The sequence below is a fragment of the Mercenaria mercenaria genome, chromosome 7, assembly GCF_021730395.1.
Source record: "Mercenaria mercenaria strain notata chromosome 7, MADL_Memer_1, whole genome shotgun sequence".
Classification (NCBI taxonomy): domain Eukaryota; kingdom Metazoa; phylum Mollusca; class Bivalvia; order Venerida; family Veneridae; genus Mercenaria; species Mercenaria mercenaria.
Window position 1 is genome coordinate 73,554,000 of NC_069367.1, and position 16,059 is coordinate 73,570,058.

The 16,059-nt window shown below is 34.4% G+C and overlaps 1 protein-coding gene across 1 annotated transcript; it reads right to left on the reverse strand.

Annotated features, from left to right (window-relative positions):
* Window positions 1–3,083: 3,083 nt before the first annotated feature.
* LOC128558344 (E3 ubiquitin-protein ligase RNF170-like) lies at window positions 3,084–15,717 on the reverse strand. The gene is made up of 3 exons (XM_053547277.1): window positions 15,474–15,717; window positions 14,141–14,304; window positions 3,084–3,260 (listed from the first exon to the last, which is right to left on the reverse strand). The coding sequence occupies exons 1-3, from the start codon at window positions 15,715–15,717 to the stop codon at window positions 3,084–3,086; spliced, it is 585 nt and encodes a 194-aa protein (XP_053403252.1).
* Between the last annotated feature and the right edge of the window lie 342 nt (window positions 15,718–16,059).

The window sequence follows — 16,059 nt, forward strand, 5'->3', positions numbered from 1 at the left end:
TCGCAGTAAACTGTACAATTAATCGGTATAAGCTGCACGCTTTATGTTTGCTAAATATATAAACTTGGCTAAATTATTTAAAACTAATATATTATGTTCATTACTTTGATTTGTTTTTTCATAGTCTATTTGTTTGTCTTGTGAAGATTCTGCATTATTTCTTTCACTTATTTCACTATCTGGTGAGAGAATTGAATTTATAAAATTTTCCTCTATAGAGGTATTCTGAATGTCAGATGTGACAAGGACAGTCAAGTGTCGGCATGATACACAGCTGTTCAGATTATCTTCTAAATGAAATCTTATCACCAATGCATCCAATTGTTCACATGGGTAGTGGAACCAGCGCTGGCATACATCACACTGTATTCCATCAGTATTATTTGACACAGGTTCACTACAGTGTATACAGTTTTCATTTTGTTGATCCTGGGATTTATTGGAGAAACTTTGTGATTGTTTACTAAGAGGTTCATCTGATATCATATTATGGGATGGGGTCAAGTTCTGCTTGTTTGCGGATACACATCTGTCAATGAGACCTGCTATGTGCCTGTCAAGATCATTTATGTTTGGATCGTTTTGAATAACTTCCACAATGTCGTGGAAGGATTTCCTCCTGAAATGTTGCTGCATTTTTCCATTTACTAATATTGAGCACTGAGTGTTGTATAAGTTTATTGTGAATTTTAGTCTCTTACCCTTGGAGCCTACAACCAGTCTGGTATGTGCACGTACAACATGTTCACAAAGCATTCCCAAATCATCTGTGATATTACAATGTTCAAATACGATATTATGCTTGTCACTGATCTTTTTCAGTTTATTTGGATTTATGGGTTCATTTTTTAAAATCTCATAACAACCTGCACTACACTCAATTTTCAATTCCTGTCCACTATCTTTTGGTATGATATTAATAAATGGTGGTTTATTACAGGCGTCTCTCTTCTTTTTGGGTGATTTATCCATACTCAACGAACAGATGTTCTATTAATTTTATTATTGTCATTAAAGTTACCATCACCGTCCCTGTTTGCAGCCATTTTATTCTAATTTTATCTTTACTTTTTGAAGATTTAGAAAACTCAAAAGTATGTATTTGTGTTAACCGTACATATTACAAACAGCAAGTATACCGTAAAGTTTAAGATATTTATTAAATTCTTATCAGGTCAAATCAATTTTTCTTTGTAGCATTAATTCATTGAATTTTAGGTCACAAGTTCTGGTAACTTTCTTTCAGCCCAAGATTATTTTATGTTTCTTTTGCACAGACAAGGAATCACAGACATTCACAAGAATCTATATTCTTCACCCTACATAACAGTCAGCGGTGGGTTCTCCAGGAAAATATTTTGTAGCTCACTTTCACGTACAGAATTTTTCACTAATAGAGGGATGTTTTATATCACAGGCTCCCTGACCTTGCGGTACAGATATGCCGACCTTTGGATTAGGTAGTCTTAGCATACAGTTTTGGCTCTTCAGGGTATGTTCACAAGTGTATACATATACAGGTATTTGCACTATTATATACAGTTGTTCTTTGATGCAGATATCAAGCCATGTATTTTTATTTTTTTTCAAAGTTTACACGAGCATAAAATTTGTTTAAAATGATTAAAATAGATAAAAAAAAACACTGCAGTTCTGTAGAATATATATTAAGACAGTTAAAACCAAGTCTAAAAACACTTTGTATCGTTGTTATTAACTATCATGTCTTTAAAAAATATTAAAATTCAAGATGGCGGACCAGTCACGTAGGCAGAAAATTTCACACAACCAGTTTTCCAACGTTTTTGCTCGTAAATAATTTAATTTAGCCGTCTCTTTTTGCCGTTATCTGCTTAAACTCAAGTCACATTATCTGCTCAATACCTCTAAAAACAGTTTACAAACCATAAAACATAAAACTTCATAAAATTCTAAAAGAGTTCTAAAACACGTCTTCTCCCTTCACCACTATCACCATTTCTCAATGGTCTTGATCCTATGGAATTACTTTCAAGATCTTCTCTTCGAAAAAAATATAGATTTTCCTTAACATCAATTAACAATCACAACCATTTGTAAGCCTATCTTTACTAAACATACTATTATTGTAACTGTTTAACAACAATTCATTGTCAGAAAATGACTCATTCAAGAAAGTTAAACAGAAACAGAGGATATCAATTTGTGGATATCCATATATAAGTAGTTTGATTTCACCAAGCTTTTGATGTAAATAATGGACATGAATGTACAAAAAAGATGTAATCATTTTTTATCAAACCAAAGATTACTAATACAACAAAGATCATTAGAACCTATATCATGGTGTTCAGTCAGTTTCTTCAGTTATAGGTTGGTTCAATATTTCACTAGGATAGATTTTATGTGTGACATCAATACAAATACTAGAAGAAGGATAACAATGGACCTTATAAAGATTGCAATAATAACTAGCATCTTTGTTAGCAGTATTTAAACGTGTATCGACTGTATTGTCACTGAGACCTTCTATAAAATGTTCTCACATCCAGCGATTCACTTGAAGCTAAGAATCAGACATCCTAGCCGGCTTAATATCTTAGTAACTGAGTCGCCAGCTATGGAAGCCTTGTGTGTTTTGACTGAATATAGTTTATGCTGTTCAGTTGTGGGGTGTTCCTTCCGTTCGATCTTGTTAGTTTTGCATTGGCACTGTACATTTTATCATCTACAGCAGCTTTATTTACAGGAGATTCAATGTCAGTGTTCGGATGTTTTTTTTCTCTTTTGATCAAGTTCAGTGTCTGAATTTTTGTCTTGTAACGCTTGAAGAGACTTCCTTTCAGACTGTTGATTTCACTAGTAAGTTTTATTTCTACAATATCTGGTGACATTTCTATTTTTGACTCAACGCTTTCAATTTGCATTCTTAACATCATTAAATCACCTTTCCTACTAGTTTTGCTTTTTTCCTTTGTTAGCAGTTCAATTTTGTTTTTAAGCTTTACATTATTTTCCTAACTTACAAAGCTTTCGTATATTGAATTAGATAAAAAAAAAACAAAGACAAATATCAAACAGGGAATGCCACGTACCAAAAACAGTCATTTTTCATTTTTGCTAGGTTTTGTTCCAACTTCTGATTTCTCTTTCAGTTTTATTTTCATTCTGACAAGTTCACTGCCAACTTTGTCAGTCTTGTCCATTTGGTGTTTCAGCTTTGATTTTAATGTTCTTGCGTCATTGTGTAGTCGTTCATAAAACGTGCCTCGCATATTAACCTGAATAAAATACATATTTGCCAAAACAACGTGAGAAAAAGCCGATAAACATTCGAAACCGAATCACACATGCATCAAGTCTTTCAAAAACGTATGTTACCTCCAATTCCTTCGTTTGAAAATACGTTTCACTTTCTAATTGCTATAAAACTTCTACATTTATTTATGTGGATGGCAGTAGTGGGCACTAACAGGCAAGTTTGTCTTGTTTACATAATTATCTGGATAAGACGCAATTTTGCCACTTGCCAGATAATAACTGGATATGTGACATTTTTTTGAGAAAATTGTCTACACAAATAAGTGGATATGTGGTTGGCAGAAATATGCCACCATAATATTGAATGCACTTAGGCTGTGTTAAGTTGAGAGCATGCATCATAAAATTTAGGAAAATTAAACATTTCTTAGAAACAGTCTCGTCACATGATTTCAAGTTTTAAATCTAGCTCTTCCATGAAGCTGATTCTGTTTGTAAACACGTTGTGGTTATTTGGTCAGCATTGAGTGTATGCATGCATTGAATGTACACTATTAAACCTATGTTAAACCTATCAGAATAATTCGTTGTTGCCTGTTGCAAAACGGCATTCAATCATAACTTTAACAGCAGAGAGAGAGAAAAAAAGTTTATCTGTATTTACATGTTGCTACTTTATACGACTTGTTAAACCTCGCTTATAACATATTCACTGCAATAGAGAGAGAGCGTGGTTACTAGGTTATTAATTGGAGTTGTAAAAAGATACGTTGGAATGTGTATGATTTGGTTATAGCAGTTCAGTTTTGGTCGCACTTTAGCGAGAGAAAGTCGCATGTTATACATGCAGTTCAATGTTGTTTAGAGTCAGTTGGTGGCTCGATTTTTAGCCCACCATCATCAGATGATGGGCTATTCAAATCACTCTGCGTCCGTGGTCCGTCCGTCCGTCATTCCGTCCGTCCGTCCGTTAACAATTTTTCGTTATCGCATCTCCTCAGAAACTACTGGGGGGATTTTGACCAAACTTTGTCAGAATGATGTATTGGTACCCTAGTTGTGTCCCCCTGAAAATCAGACTGGTTCAACAATTATTGAGTGAGTTATGGCCCTTTGTTTATTTTTATATTTTACATAGATTTATATAGGGAAAAATTTTGAAAACCATCTTGTCCAAAACCACAGAGCCTAGTGCATTGATATTTGGTATGAAGCATCATCTAGTGGTCCTCTACCAAGATGATTCAAATTATATCCCTGGGGTCAAATATGGCCCCGCCCCGGGGTCACATGATTTATATAGACTTATATAGGGAAAAACTTTGAAAAACCTCTTGTCCAAAACCACAGGGCCTAGGGCTTTGATATTTTGCATGTGGTCTTCTACTAAGATTGTTCAAATTATCCCCTTAGGGTCAAATATGGCCCCGCCCTGGGGGTCACATGGTTTATAGACTTATATAGGGAAAAGCTTTGAAAATCTTCCTGTCAAAACCACAAAGCCTAGGGCTTTGATATTTGTTATGTAGCATCATCTAGTGGTTCTCTACCAAGTTTGTTCAAATTATCCCCCTAGGGTCAAATATGGCCCCGCCTGGGGGTCACATGGTTCATATAGACTTATATAGGGAAAAACTTTTAAAATCTTATTGTCAACAACCTACAACATTCAAATTTGGACCACATGTATAGTTTTGAGTGGCAAGATAAACATTGACATGAGTTGACCTTGATTTTGACCTAGTGACCTACTTTTACATTTCTGTAGCTACAGCCTTCAAATTTGGGCCACACGCATAGTTTTGTGCACTGGAAAAAACTTTGACCTTGACATTGACCTAGTGACCTTCTTTAACATTTCTCAAGGTACAAGCTTCAAATTTGGACCACATGCATAGTTTTGTGTTCCGAAATGAAATTTGACCTTGATTTTGACCTAGTGACCTTCTTCCACATTTCTCAAGTTACAGCCTTCAAATTTGGACCACATGCATAGTTTTGTGTACCGAAATGAACTTTGATCTTGAGATTGACCTAGTGACCTACTTTCACATTTCTCAAGCTACATGCTTCAAATTTGGATCACATGCATATTTTTGTATTCTGAATTGAAATTTGACATTGATTTTTATCTAGTACCTACTTTAACATTTCTCAAGCTGCAGCCTCCAAATTTGAAGCACATGCATAGTTTTGTATACCAAAATGAACTTTGACCTTGAAATTGATCTTGTGCTAGTCTTGAAATTTGGAACAATAAAAAATGGCTCAATAGTGGGCGCCAAGATCACTCTGTGATCTCTTGTTGAAGGAAAGATTTGTTTCTTGATCTGGTTGTTGGAGATTCATTGTACATAATTGTTGATTTATTCGGCGAATATTTTGGCTGTTTGGTTGTTTAATTGTGGTTTATTTCAAGTTGATACTTTGATTGTTGGCGGTTGGAATTGTTGGTTCTTTTGTGAATTTGACGTTTAATTCGGTTGCTTGTTTGAATTTGTGTGTTGATGGGTTGTTTTGAGTTTTAGAGGTGTATAAATTGACTTTCTGCAGTTTGGTTGTGTATTGTTTCGAATATATATATTTTGCTCTGAGTTTTGCAGATTAATTGTTTGGTTTTGAATGTTTCTTGGTTAAAGCTTGTGCTGGCCGAGCATAAGTACTGAAATACTTGCGATATTTTGTTCATCATATATACCTGCGTATATGTGATAAAGCTTGACGAAAAGTGGTGCAAATTTAGTTATGTTTGTGGTGTGTGTTTGATTTAAGTGTAAATAGTACGTCTCCATGCTTAAGTGTATAATATATATACAGTAGAAAAATATACAGAAAAACTACAAAAAAATACACACACGAAAATAAGAAAGGAAACAATTAAGTGCTAGTTTCCAAGGTAAAGATTAGCCATAGTCAGGCGGTGCACACTACCTCCCTAACCGTTGGTAACGCCTCGCACCGACCACCAAAAATCCTGACAAAACCTTACCCTTACCTTCAATCAGTATATATTACACACAATACGTGCGTACATCCAATAGGGGCGATTTAATGTTGATGATGGTGGTTATTTTGTAATTGGGATAAATAGGAAATGGATAAGGATATTGTGAAAGTTTTCCTGATACCCACTTAATATTCGTACCCAAATTGCCGATTAACGGTTAGACTTTTCGTAACAACTGTTCTCAAAATGAAGAAAAGTGTCATACATATTTAATTTCTTGACAGTGGTGTTAGATGCTGGATCTCTTTACATTTAAGCATATTTCATTGAACTGATTTCTCAAAATATGAAAATTTTAATGTCTTCCAACCTAAACCCGAAGACTTAAAACCATTTCCTTTTGATGAAGAGAAATATTTAAACCGTCAACCTGTTTTAAGAATGGTTTCTGCCCCTTTTATTCAGCTTAATTCATTTTAGAAATATCTGTCAACATTAAAGCGGTTTTGTTTTTCGTCAGTTAACCATTTTTTTATTTTTTCTCGTTCAGATAAAAGTTGTAAGGCAGTCTGTCTTACGCTTTCATGATGCTTCCGTTTATATACTAGTAACAGCGGTGTAACAGATAGGGGAATTTTATTGCACTTGTTTTATTGTATATCTAACTGACGTCTATTGACAGCGAGGTACATTTGTGATGCATGTTTGTGGTGTTTCCTTTCACAGTAAACTCATGAAAACCAATGCTACCTGGTGAGGACTAAATCATACAGTGTGTGTAATATCAACGGCAGGCAGTGTTCAAAAGTATTTGAAAGAAGTTAAAAAAAAAATGCTGCATGATTTGGAAAAATATATATATTGTCCTTATATACAGTAAAATATCATCGGGTGTAAGTTTTGTTGCAGTTTTCACCACAAATAATCAAATGAATATTGGTGGCTAAATCATCCATTAACGACTAAATTAATAAGCAATGACAGGCCGTGAAAGTGCATTCATTTTGAAAAAAAAAATCAGACGCTGAATGTTTTGCAAGAAAAGTATTTGTTATTCTGATTTAAAGTAAAAATTCCTAATATATCAGTTTTTTTTAGGTTGAAACCGCGAAGTGGTTGAGACCTATAACTACCGTATTTCAGAGCTTGCAAGAATATCATACTGACAGTTTTCACTGAAAGGCAGATTAATCCGCCGTAAGGTTTTTGCCCTTTTTTCAGGCTAATCGACAGATATTTTTATTGATATAAACTGCTCTTTGAACATTGTTCTACAGTCCGTTGATATTTTCATACATATGTAAATACAATACGGTTAAAGAATGCGTCATTTCATATGAAAAAGTATGTTTTTAGGTCTGTTGACCCATCGATCATGGCTAATTTGAAAAGTGAAGGTGTATTCCTTTAAAACATTTCAGAAAACCCCGGATGTGACCGGAGCGCATGAAAATATGCCGATAAAAATAGTTCGAAACGTATTATAAAGATTTCTCTAATTTAGCCTTAATATGATATATTGCACTCGTCAGTAATAAAACAGCAAATGATCTGAATCATTTTTGTACTTGTATATACATGCGATTCTTACTACCTGTCCCGATTCAAGTGGCAAGGGAGATCACTGCGTAGGAGTTTGCTATATAAGAAAACTGTTTGATTTCGTCTAAAAATAGATTAGATTTTTGAATTACTTCCCTTTATTCTTATTTTTACTTATTTTTGTACAGCTTTTATAACGACTGATTCATATTATTTATTTCCTTTATTTAATTTCATCTTTTAATAGTTTTTCACGACTGATGTAAAATTGAGTCAAAATATTTGTTTAAGATTTTCTATTTTTATGTAAATATAGCTGTAGTATATATATTGCTACATTACTTCCATGTAGCAATATAAATAATACGTTAAGCATGCAATCATGCTGCATCTGCACGTTTTTTATGTTACATATTTGTGTCAATATGTAATATTAAATAGACCTATTTTATTATTTACAAGATAAATATTGGCATTCCCTGTAAATCGTAAATGTGTCTCGATTTTAGCGGTACTTGACGATGACGTTTAACAACATTACGTCAGTTCCGGATTTGTATTACAATTGTTGTTGAATTGAAAAATATACTCGAAATTTGTCATTTTGATAAAGGCTATAAGGCCGAAACGTTAATAAAACAGAGTGAAAACTACAGAGTCTTTAAAATAGATCGTTAAGCAAAATAAAATCAAAGCAGTACATAACGAGTGATTAGTTATGTTGAATATCACATGGGGGCGTTTGCATGATGTGAAGTTTCTTGATGTTGGCCTACATATGTGTCCCCGATTAATGAAACTGTTTGATTTCATTTAAGCAAAATAGAATCAAGCATCGCAAGGGGGCTTTTGCGTCTTCTCTCGATGCAACCCTACATTCCATTCATGTGCCCCGCCAGCGCTTTGCTTAGTGACTCAAATATAAGTTGAATATAAACTTCTGAAAAAAAAAAAACAGAGAAAAGTTCCGCAATCCTTAATTGTCAAAACATTCATAACACGACTTTCATGGGTATAGTTCTTTTTTATCTGAAAACTGTGCGGAAGTCGAAACAGCAGGATTTTGGTGTAGATAGGTCTAGTTTCTAGTTTGGTGGACCCCACTGACTTCTATTGTTGTTTTAGCAGGGTCGGTCGATTGTAGAAACTTTTTTTTTTAACAAAATAGCGGATTTTAAAGGCAACAGGCCATGAATTAAAGAAGTGGGGTTGCAACACTTTTAGTGAATTGGTGTCACGATTAAATCGTGACATCAATACATTGTATTTCTAGGGTCGGCTAAACTAAAAGTTTATTTCGCAGAAATGTGTAGAATTATACAACCCGTGCTCCAAGAATTGTGAAAGTTGGTGTATTATGTGATTTCATGTTGAATTTTGAAAAATAATTAGTTTTTCTATTCTACTCGATACTTTCAACCCAGCTACATTGAAATACTTTTAAAATTATGTCTTCTAGCTTATAGTTAAGAATAAGAGAAGGGACCCATGATCTTTAATTGTCAAAACATTATTCTATATATCTGAAAATTGTGTTTTTGTTTTGTGGAAGTCGACACAATGGCTTTCCTTAATACGTAGCCTTATTTATTTAATACATAACTATTTGTCAAGAAAGCATTCCCTCAAATATTATATGTACAATAGACTGGTGAACATAGAAAGCAGTATTGATTAGGTCAAGAATATATATTATTTGTTGTTGATGTAGCCCGCTGTCAACTGTAGATTTGTTCGTTATTTTTCGAAACGCTATAAAATACTGTAATCCAAAGACCGACACGCAGAGGTACATCCTAGATGGTATACATGTGTATCTTTTGAATTCTGAACCTTTCTAGAACAGTCCTCACTTATATGCCAACCCTGCTAGAACAATTGATAATCCTCGTTTAATTTACCTATTAAGCCTCACAATTTAGCAATAGTACAAAAAAAACTTGAAACATGGCAAACATTGATAGTCTTGGGAGGTGAGCAAATTTATAATCTTGGAGATCTGATTACTTGTAGAATGATCTTGGAGTTGAACGTTTGAGGTGTTGAATTCTTGGAGTTGAACTTTTCTGGGTGTTGAGGCTGCAGTAAGTGCATTCTGGCACTGTACGATGTGCGATATTGCCTGTAGTCGTCTGATTCTATGATATTATTTTCATATCCTTCTAATTTACGCTTGATAATTCTTTTGATTTACTAATTTGTCACCACAATTTAGCAATTCTATATTCTTCAACTTACAATTATAGAAAACAAACTTGACACATAGCAAACATAAATAATATTGGAGTTGAACTGTTGGAGATCTGATTACTTGGAGTATAGCGTCTGATACCCTGGTGAGCAGTAGGACCACAATGTCTCTTTTGTTTGTTTTATCTTTCTTAGATGATGGGAACACCGGGAGCGCTTTTATGTACACAATGATTTTGTAGTTACTGTTGAATAAACATGGTTTGAAAAACATCGTCTGCTACTGATTAAGTCATACCTAAGCGAGTCCGTCACCAGTGCCTTTGTTTAGGCTGCGTTGACCTACCCTCCATTGTTCTTATTGTTCAGGGTGCACAGACCTTGACTTACCCGCTATATTTCTCATTAAATCGTCAGCGCAGATTCTAGATCGATATCGGGGATATATTTTACTACTTTATTACATGTTAAGCCTAGCTGTTTGTGTAGAAAAAGATCTGAGGAGATGCACATGACTACTTATGGGAGTGAAGCCATGGTCACGTGACTGACACACGTGATGGAAACGCTAATATTGTATTGGTAGACATCGGGAAATACATACTTTTACTTTCATTTTACCAAACAGCTTCGACTAACTTTTTGAAGCGTATAACGTAGCTTAAAACATCAGCAGACATTTTCATTACAATCAAGCATCAATATAGCTGATATTTGACATGAAAATAGCCTTTTTACTAGTCGGGAAAATTGCACTATATATTAATATGGACTACATTCGAGTACACCACGGTGGCATATCCGGCGAATAACTACCTTCATGCCTTTAATACCAGCTCCTGTGAGAGTGAAGGCTACATAAACAATTCTTACCAGAACAACATGTTTTTCTTCAGATTATAATTTGTTAACAGCAGATCGAAAGGTTTCAACCTTTCTGTGCTTTCAGCGCTTTGATTCAGATAAGCAGCAATTGCAGCCACAACAGTGCTTTGAGCACTTTGATGTAGAGGAGGATCGAACAGTGTTTATCATAAGTGACTAACTGACAAAAATCAAGATACCTAGATTATGTAAGTGAATATGTGGATGGCAGTAGTGGGCACTAACAGGCATTTTTGGCCTGTTAAGATACTTAAGTAAATAACACGCAGTTTTGTCACTTGCCAGATAATAACTGAATAAGTGACATTTTTATACGAAACATTTCGAAATAAATAAGTGGATATGTGGTTGGCAGAAATATGCCACCATTCAATATATAACAACAGAAAGTTTCGGCTGAATATCCTGCCAGTTAAAAAGAGGAGCGGAATATTACGGTTCATGTACGGATGAAGCGCTAGAAAGTGCGTGTATTTCTCAACTTTTCAGTGGTGGCAATTTTGCAACTTCTCCTCGTGAACTATCGAAAGAAAACAAATATACATGTACCAAGAACTCCCCAAACTCCTACAACCTACATTTGTCGTCTGGAGATAGAAGGACAACTCTTTTTGGCTTACTGCATTTCAGGTACAGTCTGGGGATTCACTTCCCTTGTCAGAGGACGGCCCCGATACCTGTTATCGAAAATGTACCACCATAGAAGACACTTGTTGCTTAGATACATGGCTGTTGGATGATCTGAGAAATACGCAGTATTGATAAGATTATTACACTCAAGTCAGTATTTGTTGGAAACCTTTTTAAGTCCTTTATAAATATTAGAAAATGACCTAGAATTCAGAGCCTTATAATGTCTAGACGTTCCTTTTGGTCTACTCTAAGAACTCAAACCCAAAGAGTAGCTTGTAGGTTTTATTGTATGGCGATTTTACACTCAATATACTCAAAAGAAATTAGGACAACACTTTGGGTAGAACCATATGCAGTAATAGTCGGGCGAGGTCACAGATCTTATACAAAAGTCTGAAACTGGACCTACATGTTGTTAGTTTTAACCCGTATTAAGGATCAAGAGAAATGTATATGAACACAGTACCGAGTCGGAATCTAGCTCAAACATTACTAAGTTAGACCTTTCAGGCGTACCTTTAATGGCGGAGCTCTCGTTAGATAGTCACTTAATTAAAACACCTGAACCAGTAATAAAAAACAAGATTCGGACGGTTGACAAGACCCAGAGAGCCATGCTAAGCTAAAAATGTAACACCCTGGTGCAATATTTGATTAATGTGCATTGTACGTCAAAGGGTAACATTGCTTGTTACAGTAAGTAAAGGTAACAGAAAAACAAACCAGCAACTATTAACAATAACATAATTCTATTCATTAAAGTAACAATTCAAATACCTTAAAATGTCAAGTAGCCGTAAAATCCAATCTAACGTGCGAAAATAGTCCTAATCCTGTCCTGGTCAAAGTTAAAGCCAATCAGTATAAATTCCACAATATTTCACAACAGATAAAAATTGAATTTAGTATATGCACTGAATATAAATCCTCTTTTCAACGATAACGTTTTAAATCCACAATTTTAATGTAAATCCATCAAATGTTAAACATCCAAACTGGTATTATTTTGGAATGCAGGAAACTTTCAGTAAGATCTATAACTCGAAGTTCTGCTCTGTCGTAAAACAGCTCCCTAATTAATGTATCATGAAAGGTTCCAGAACTTTCATGTAACACTAAGAATAAAGAGAACATTCTGGAAAACCAAGAAAAATGCAGTCTTTTAAAAATAATTGTTATATCCTGTTTATCAGTATTGTGGTAGAACAACCTGAAACACCATAAATATATTTATATGATGTCTCAAAACTAGGTTAATAAACAATGACTCTTAAAAAGTAAAGTCTAAAGGGGAAATGACATATACATAACAGTACGTATTTTATTATTCATCGATAGAATAATTGTCGTGTTGTATTTTTTAACCAGCTCGTATACATTTTAAGTCTTTACTGTGTTTCATATTTCAAGTTGAAGATAACAATGTGCTATGCAGATAGGGACTGTTGTACGGTGTCCCATTAGGACTATCGCTGCATATTGTGAGTTTGGAACATGTTACTGAAAAGTCGAAATTATTCCGTACTTCCGACGTCGTACTTTCGATTTTTCACCAACGTAGCCTGTGTAAAGTATGTTACATACTGATTCTGTCTCCAATTACCTGTTTACTCTATATTTCACAACAATATAGCTTCACTATTACATATTCGCTATTTTATTGATACAATTAATTATGTCATTTCATTTAGTTTTAGTAACATTGTGTTTTCCGAGACGTTGGGCAAGGCACTGGTTCATTTTATGCAAATAGCTAAATATACCTAGTTTGGAGTAAAAAAAGTACAGAGTACTGAAAGGCTATTAAAACAACAGTGAGAGACTTTAGGATCAGATCAAAACTGACTGATACATTCAACTTGATTTAAAGCTTGATTTTTTCAACAAAATCTTGTCATTTTTGTAATATTTTTATTAATATTCCTCAATATGCATCATTATGTAACATTTTTATTAATATTCTTGAATATGCAAATTCGTTTTTTAAAAAAAGAATACTGCTGATAAAAGGCCAACATTTCCGCTCAATTCTGGTGCCATTTTATGGTTTTATCACAAAATCTAACCAAAATATGACTGATTATCATCGACATGATTGTCATTTCAAAAAGTAAACGGTTGCCATGGAGAAAGTGAAATCATATATAGACCATTTTTTATTTTGAAAGAGTTAGTCCTGCCAAACATTTTGTTACCTATGAAAAAGTCTAGGGGGATACATGAAGACCTTGTTGGTGACCCCTGTACTATATGAATACATTATTTCCACGTGTAGATGTTTCGACTTGGTAGTGGATATACTTCACTCAGTCAATAAAATTTGATGTAAATGGGACTGAAGTTATTATTATATAACTCAATGAGCTACTTGGTTTTTCTCATCCTGTGATAATGTGTAAATTAATTGATGAAAGTATGTGCTAATGTAATATCATATAAAGCTGCAATTAATTCTCATTGCCATTACTATCAGTGGCTAATTTTGTGTTGTATTTGGAGAAACAAAGGGCATATGGATTAGGCATATCTACTTCGTACGAATGCAATATATCTCCAATATGAGATATTTGCACAATGGCATCAGTATTCCCACTACAGACAAAGAAGCAGGATTTTGGACCAGGAGCAATTCCTCTTGGATTTTTTTATTTTTTCGCCCTTGACAACTATTTCAACTTTTGTGTTCGTATCATAGATATATACTTTGTTCTCCGCCCTATCTGAAACAGCAAGTTTATCATATGCTTTATCAAATGAGCGGAAGCTGTCGTCTATCTTCCACTCCTTATCTGGAAATTTAATATCAAAATCTAACACCTCTCCATTTTTGTGCAGCAAAGCAGCAGGCTTACGACTATCATATGTACCTATGACAAAGGTTTCGTCATTGTATATTGAAAGGGAATAGGCTTTTCGCTTGATTTTAATCTTTTTTGTTTGTCTAAAAGTATTGTCTTCTTTTCACTGAACACAAATAAACCGAGGCCTGTTGAAATTAGAATGTCATCCCTTGAAATACAAATAACATCCAGCAGTATGTATTTAGTACTGAGAATCCATACAGGCTTTAGTTCTTCGTTCATTATGATATATTTTCTATTTATATTGTCAACAGCGATTAATCGTCCATCAGGCAAGAATTTCAAGCCAGTGTATAAAGGTTCCTCTTCGTCCTCACTTGTAGGTTTCAAATTTGCAGACCTAATCAGTTCTGTTTTAACAGCCCTGTAATCGGGAATTTCGTTTTTTCTTTCTTGACTTTAAAGCTCACATTGTTTCCTCCGAATAAGACAAGTACCCTTTGCTTTCTGTAAAAATATCAAAATATTTCAAATCGTTAAAAACTGTATCCCCTTTTTTGTGATTTCTGCCAATTGAAGTTTTTGTTTATGCAATGCAATGAACATTGTGTCGGTGTTCCGTACTGCCGTGCAACATCTATCCTTTCATATGAACCTTTCAAAGAAGAAGTCAAATTTTTACATTGACTCCTGTAAAATTCGTATTTATGACTTGCTATCTGCCTTACAGAGGTTGCCTCTGTGATAAGTTTTGCTCTAGATTCCTTCAAAATAGTAAGAACTCTTTTCTTGTTCTCTACTCATTTCTTCATCGATTTGATGAGTTGTCTGTCCATTTCTTTCTTTTGTTTATCATAAAAAGAATCTACATTATTCGCTTTCATATTAGGTTCTCTCATTGTTACAACCATAGTTGTTTCCATTTCTTCGTTCTGTTTTTCTGCAATATCTGAATTTCATCAATGCAGTAAAATTCTATTGGCTTCCCGTGAACAGTGCAGCAGTCTAACTCAGTTGGAATTGTTTTTAGTTTTGTCTTGCCGTCTATTCTAACTATCCTATGATTTTCAAAATTCTCAAATATATTGTGGAATTTTTCACAATCGTCGCAAAAATATGGATACAGTGCATGCTGGCAACAGTATGTATGTCTTTTCTTTAACAAACATTACACCAGACAGCCTCATTTTTCTGCGAGTCGATTACTTCTTAAAGAGCGCAGTTAACAGGCAAACTCTTTGACCAGTCTTCCGGTTGCATTTCCGCAGCAAGCTTAGGGGTTATTTTCCTACAAAGAGGACATTCTATCCCTTCCTTGAAATGGCCGCCTTCTTTCTGTTTCAATATGTGTTGATGAATGCAGCTTTGGCAGAATATGTGAATGCATGTCAGAGTTCTTGGATCACGGTACTGCTGTAAACAGATAGGGCAACATAGGCCAGAACGTTCACATGTATCGGCTAGATATTTCGCTGCCATTTTTCATTACACTCGCAAACCAAGTCTGTGTGTAAAGACTCGCAAATTAATTTTAAGTTTGCCTTTATAGTAATTTTAAGTTTGCCTTTATAGTGTTATCTTTTTGTTACCATCTCAAAAGCTATTTAATCGGAAGCATTATTTCATTTAAGACTATTCAATTTCCTTTGAAATAAAACGCTATTGCAACCTAATTTCACTTACGTGTATGGTAGGATCTTTAAGCAGCTAAAAGCTACTTACAACCTTATGTAAATTCAAGGTGTAATAAATGTTAACAACTGAATAGCTGCGTTCAACTTAAAGTAACTTTAAAGTGCAATACAATTTCTTGAAAACTAA

Bases quoted from the DNA above. Each gene is read 5' to 3' on its own strand.
- LOC128558344 (XM_053547277.1), bottom strand. From the start codon at position 15,717: ATGGCAGCGAAATATCTAGCCGATACATGTGAACGTTCTGGCCTATGT. The intron at 14,305-15,473 runs GTTTGCCTGTTA...CCTTTGTCATAG, and splicing joins ACCGGAAGACTGGTCAAAGA to GTACATATGATAGTCGTAAG. The intron at 3,261-14,140 runs GTATATATCTAT...TATTTTATTCAG, and splicing joins CAGATAGGGCGGAGAACAAA to GTTAATATGCGAGGCACGTT.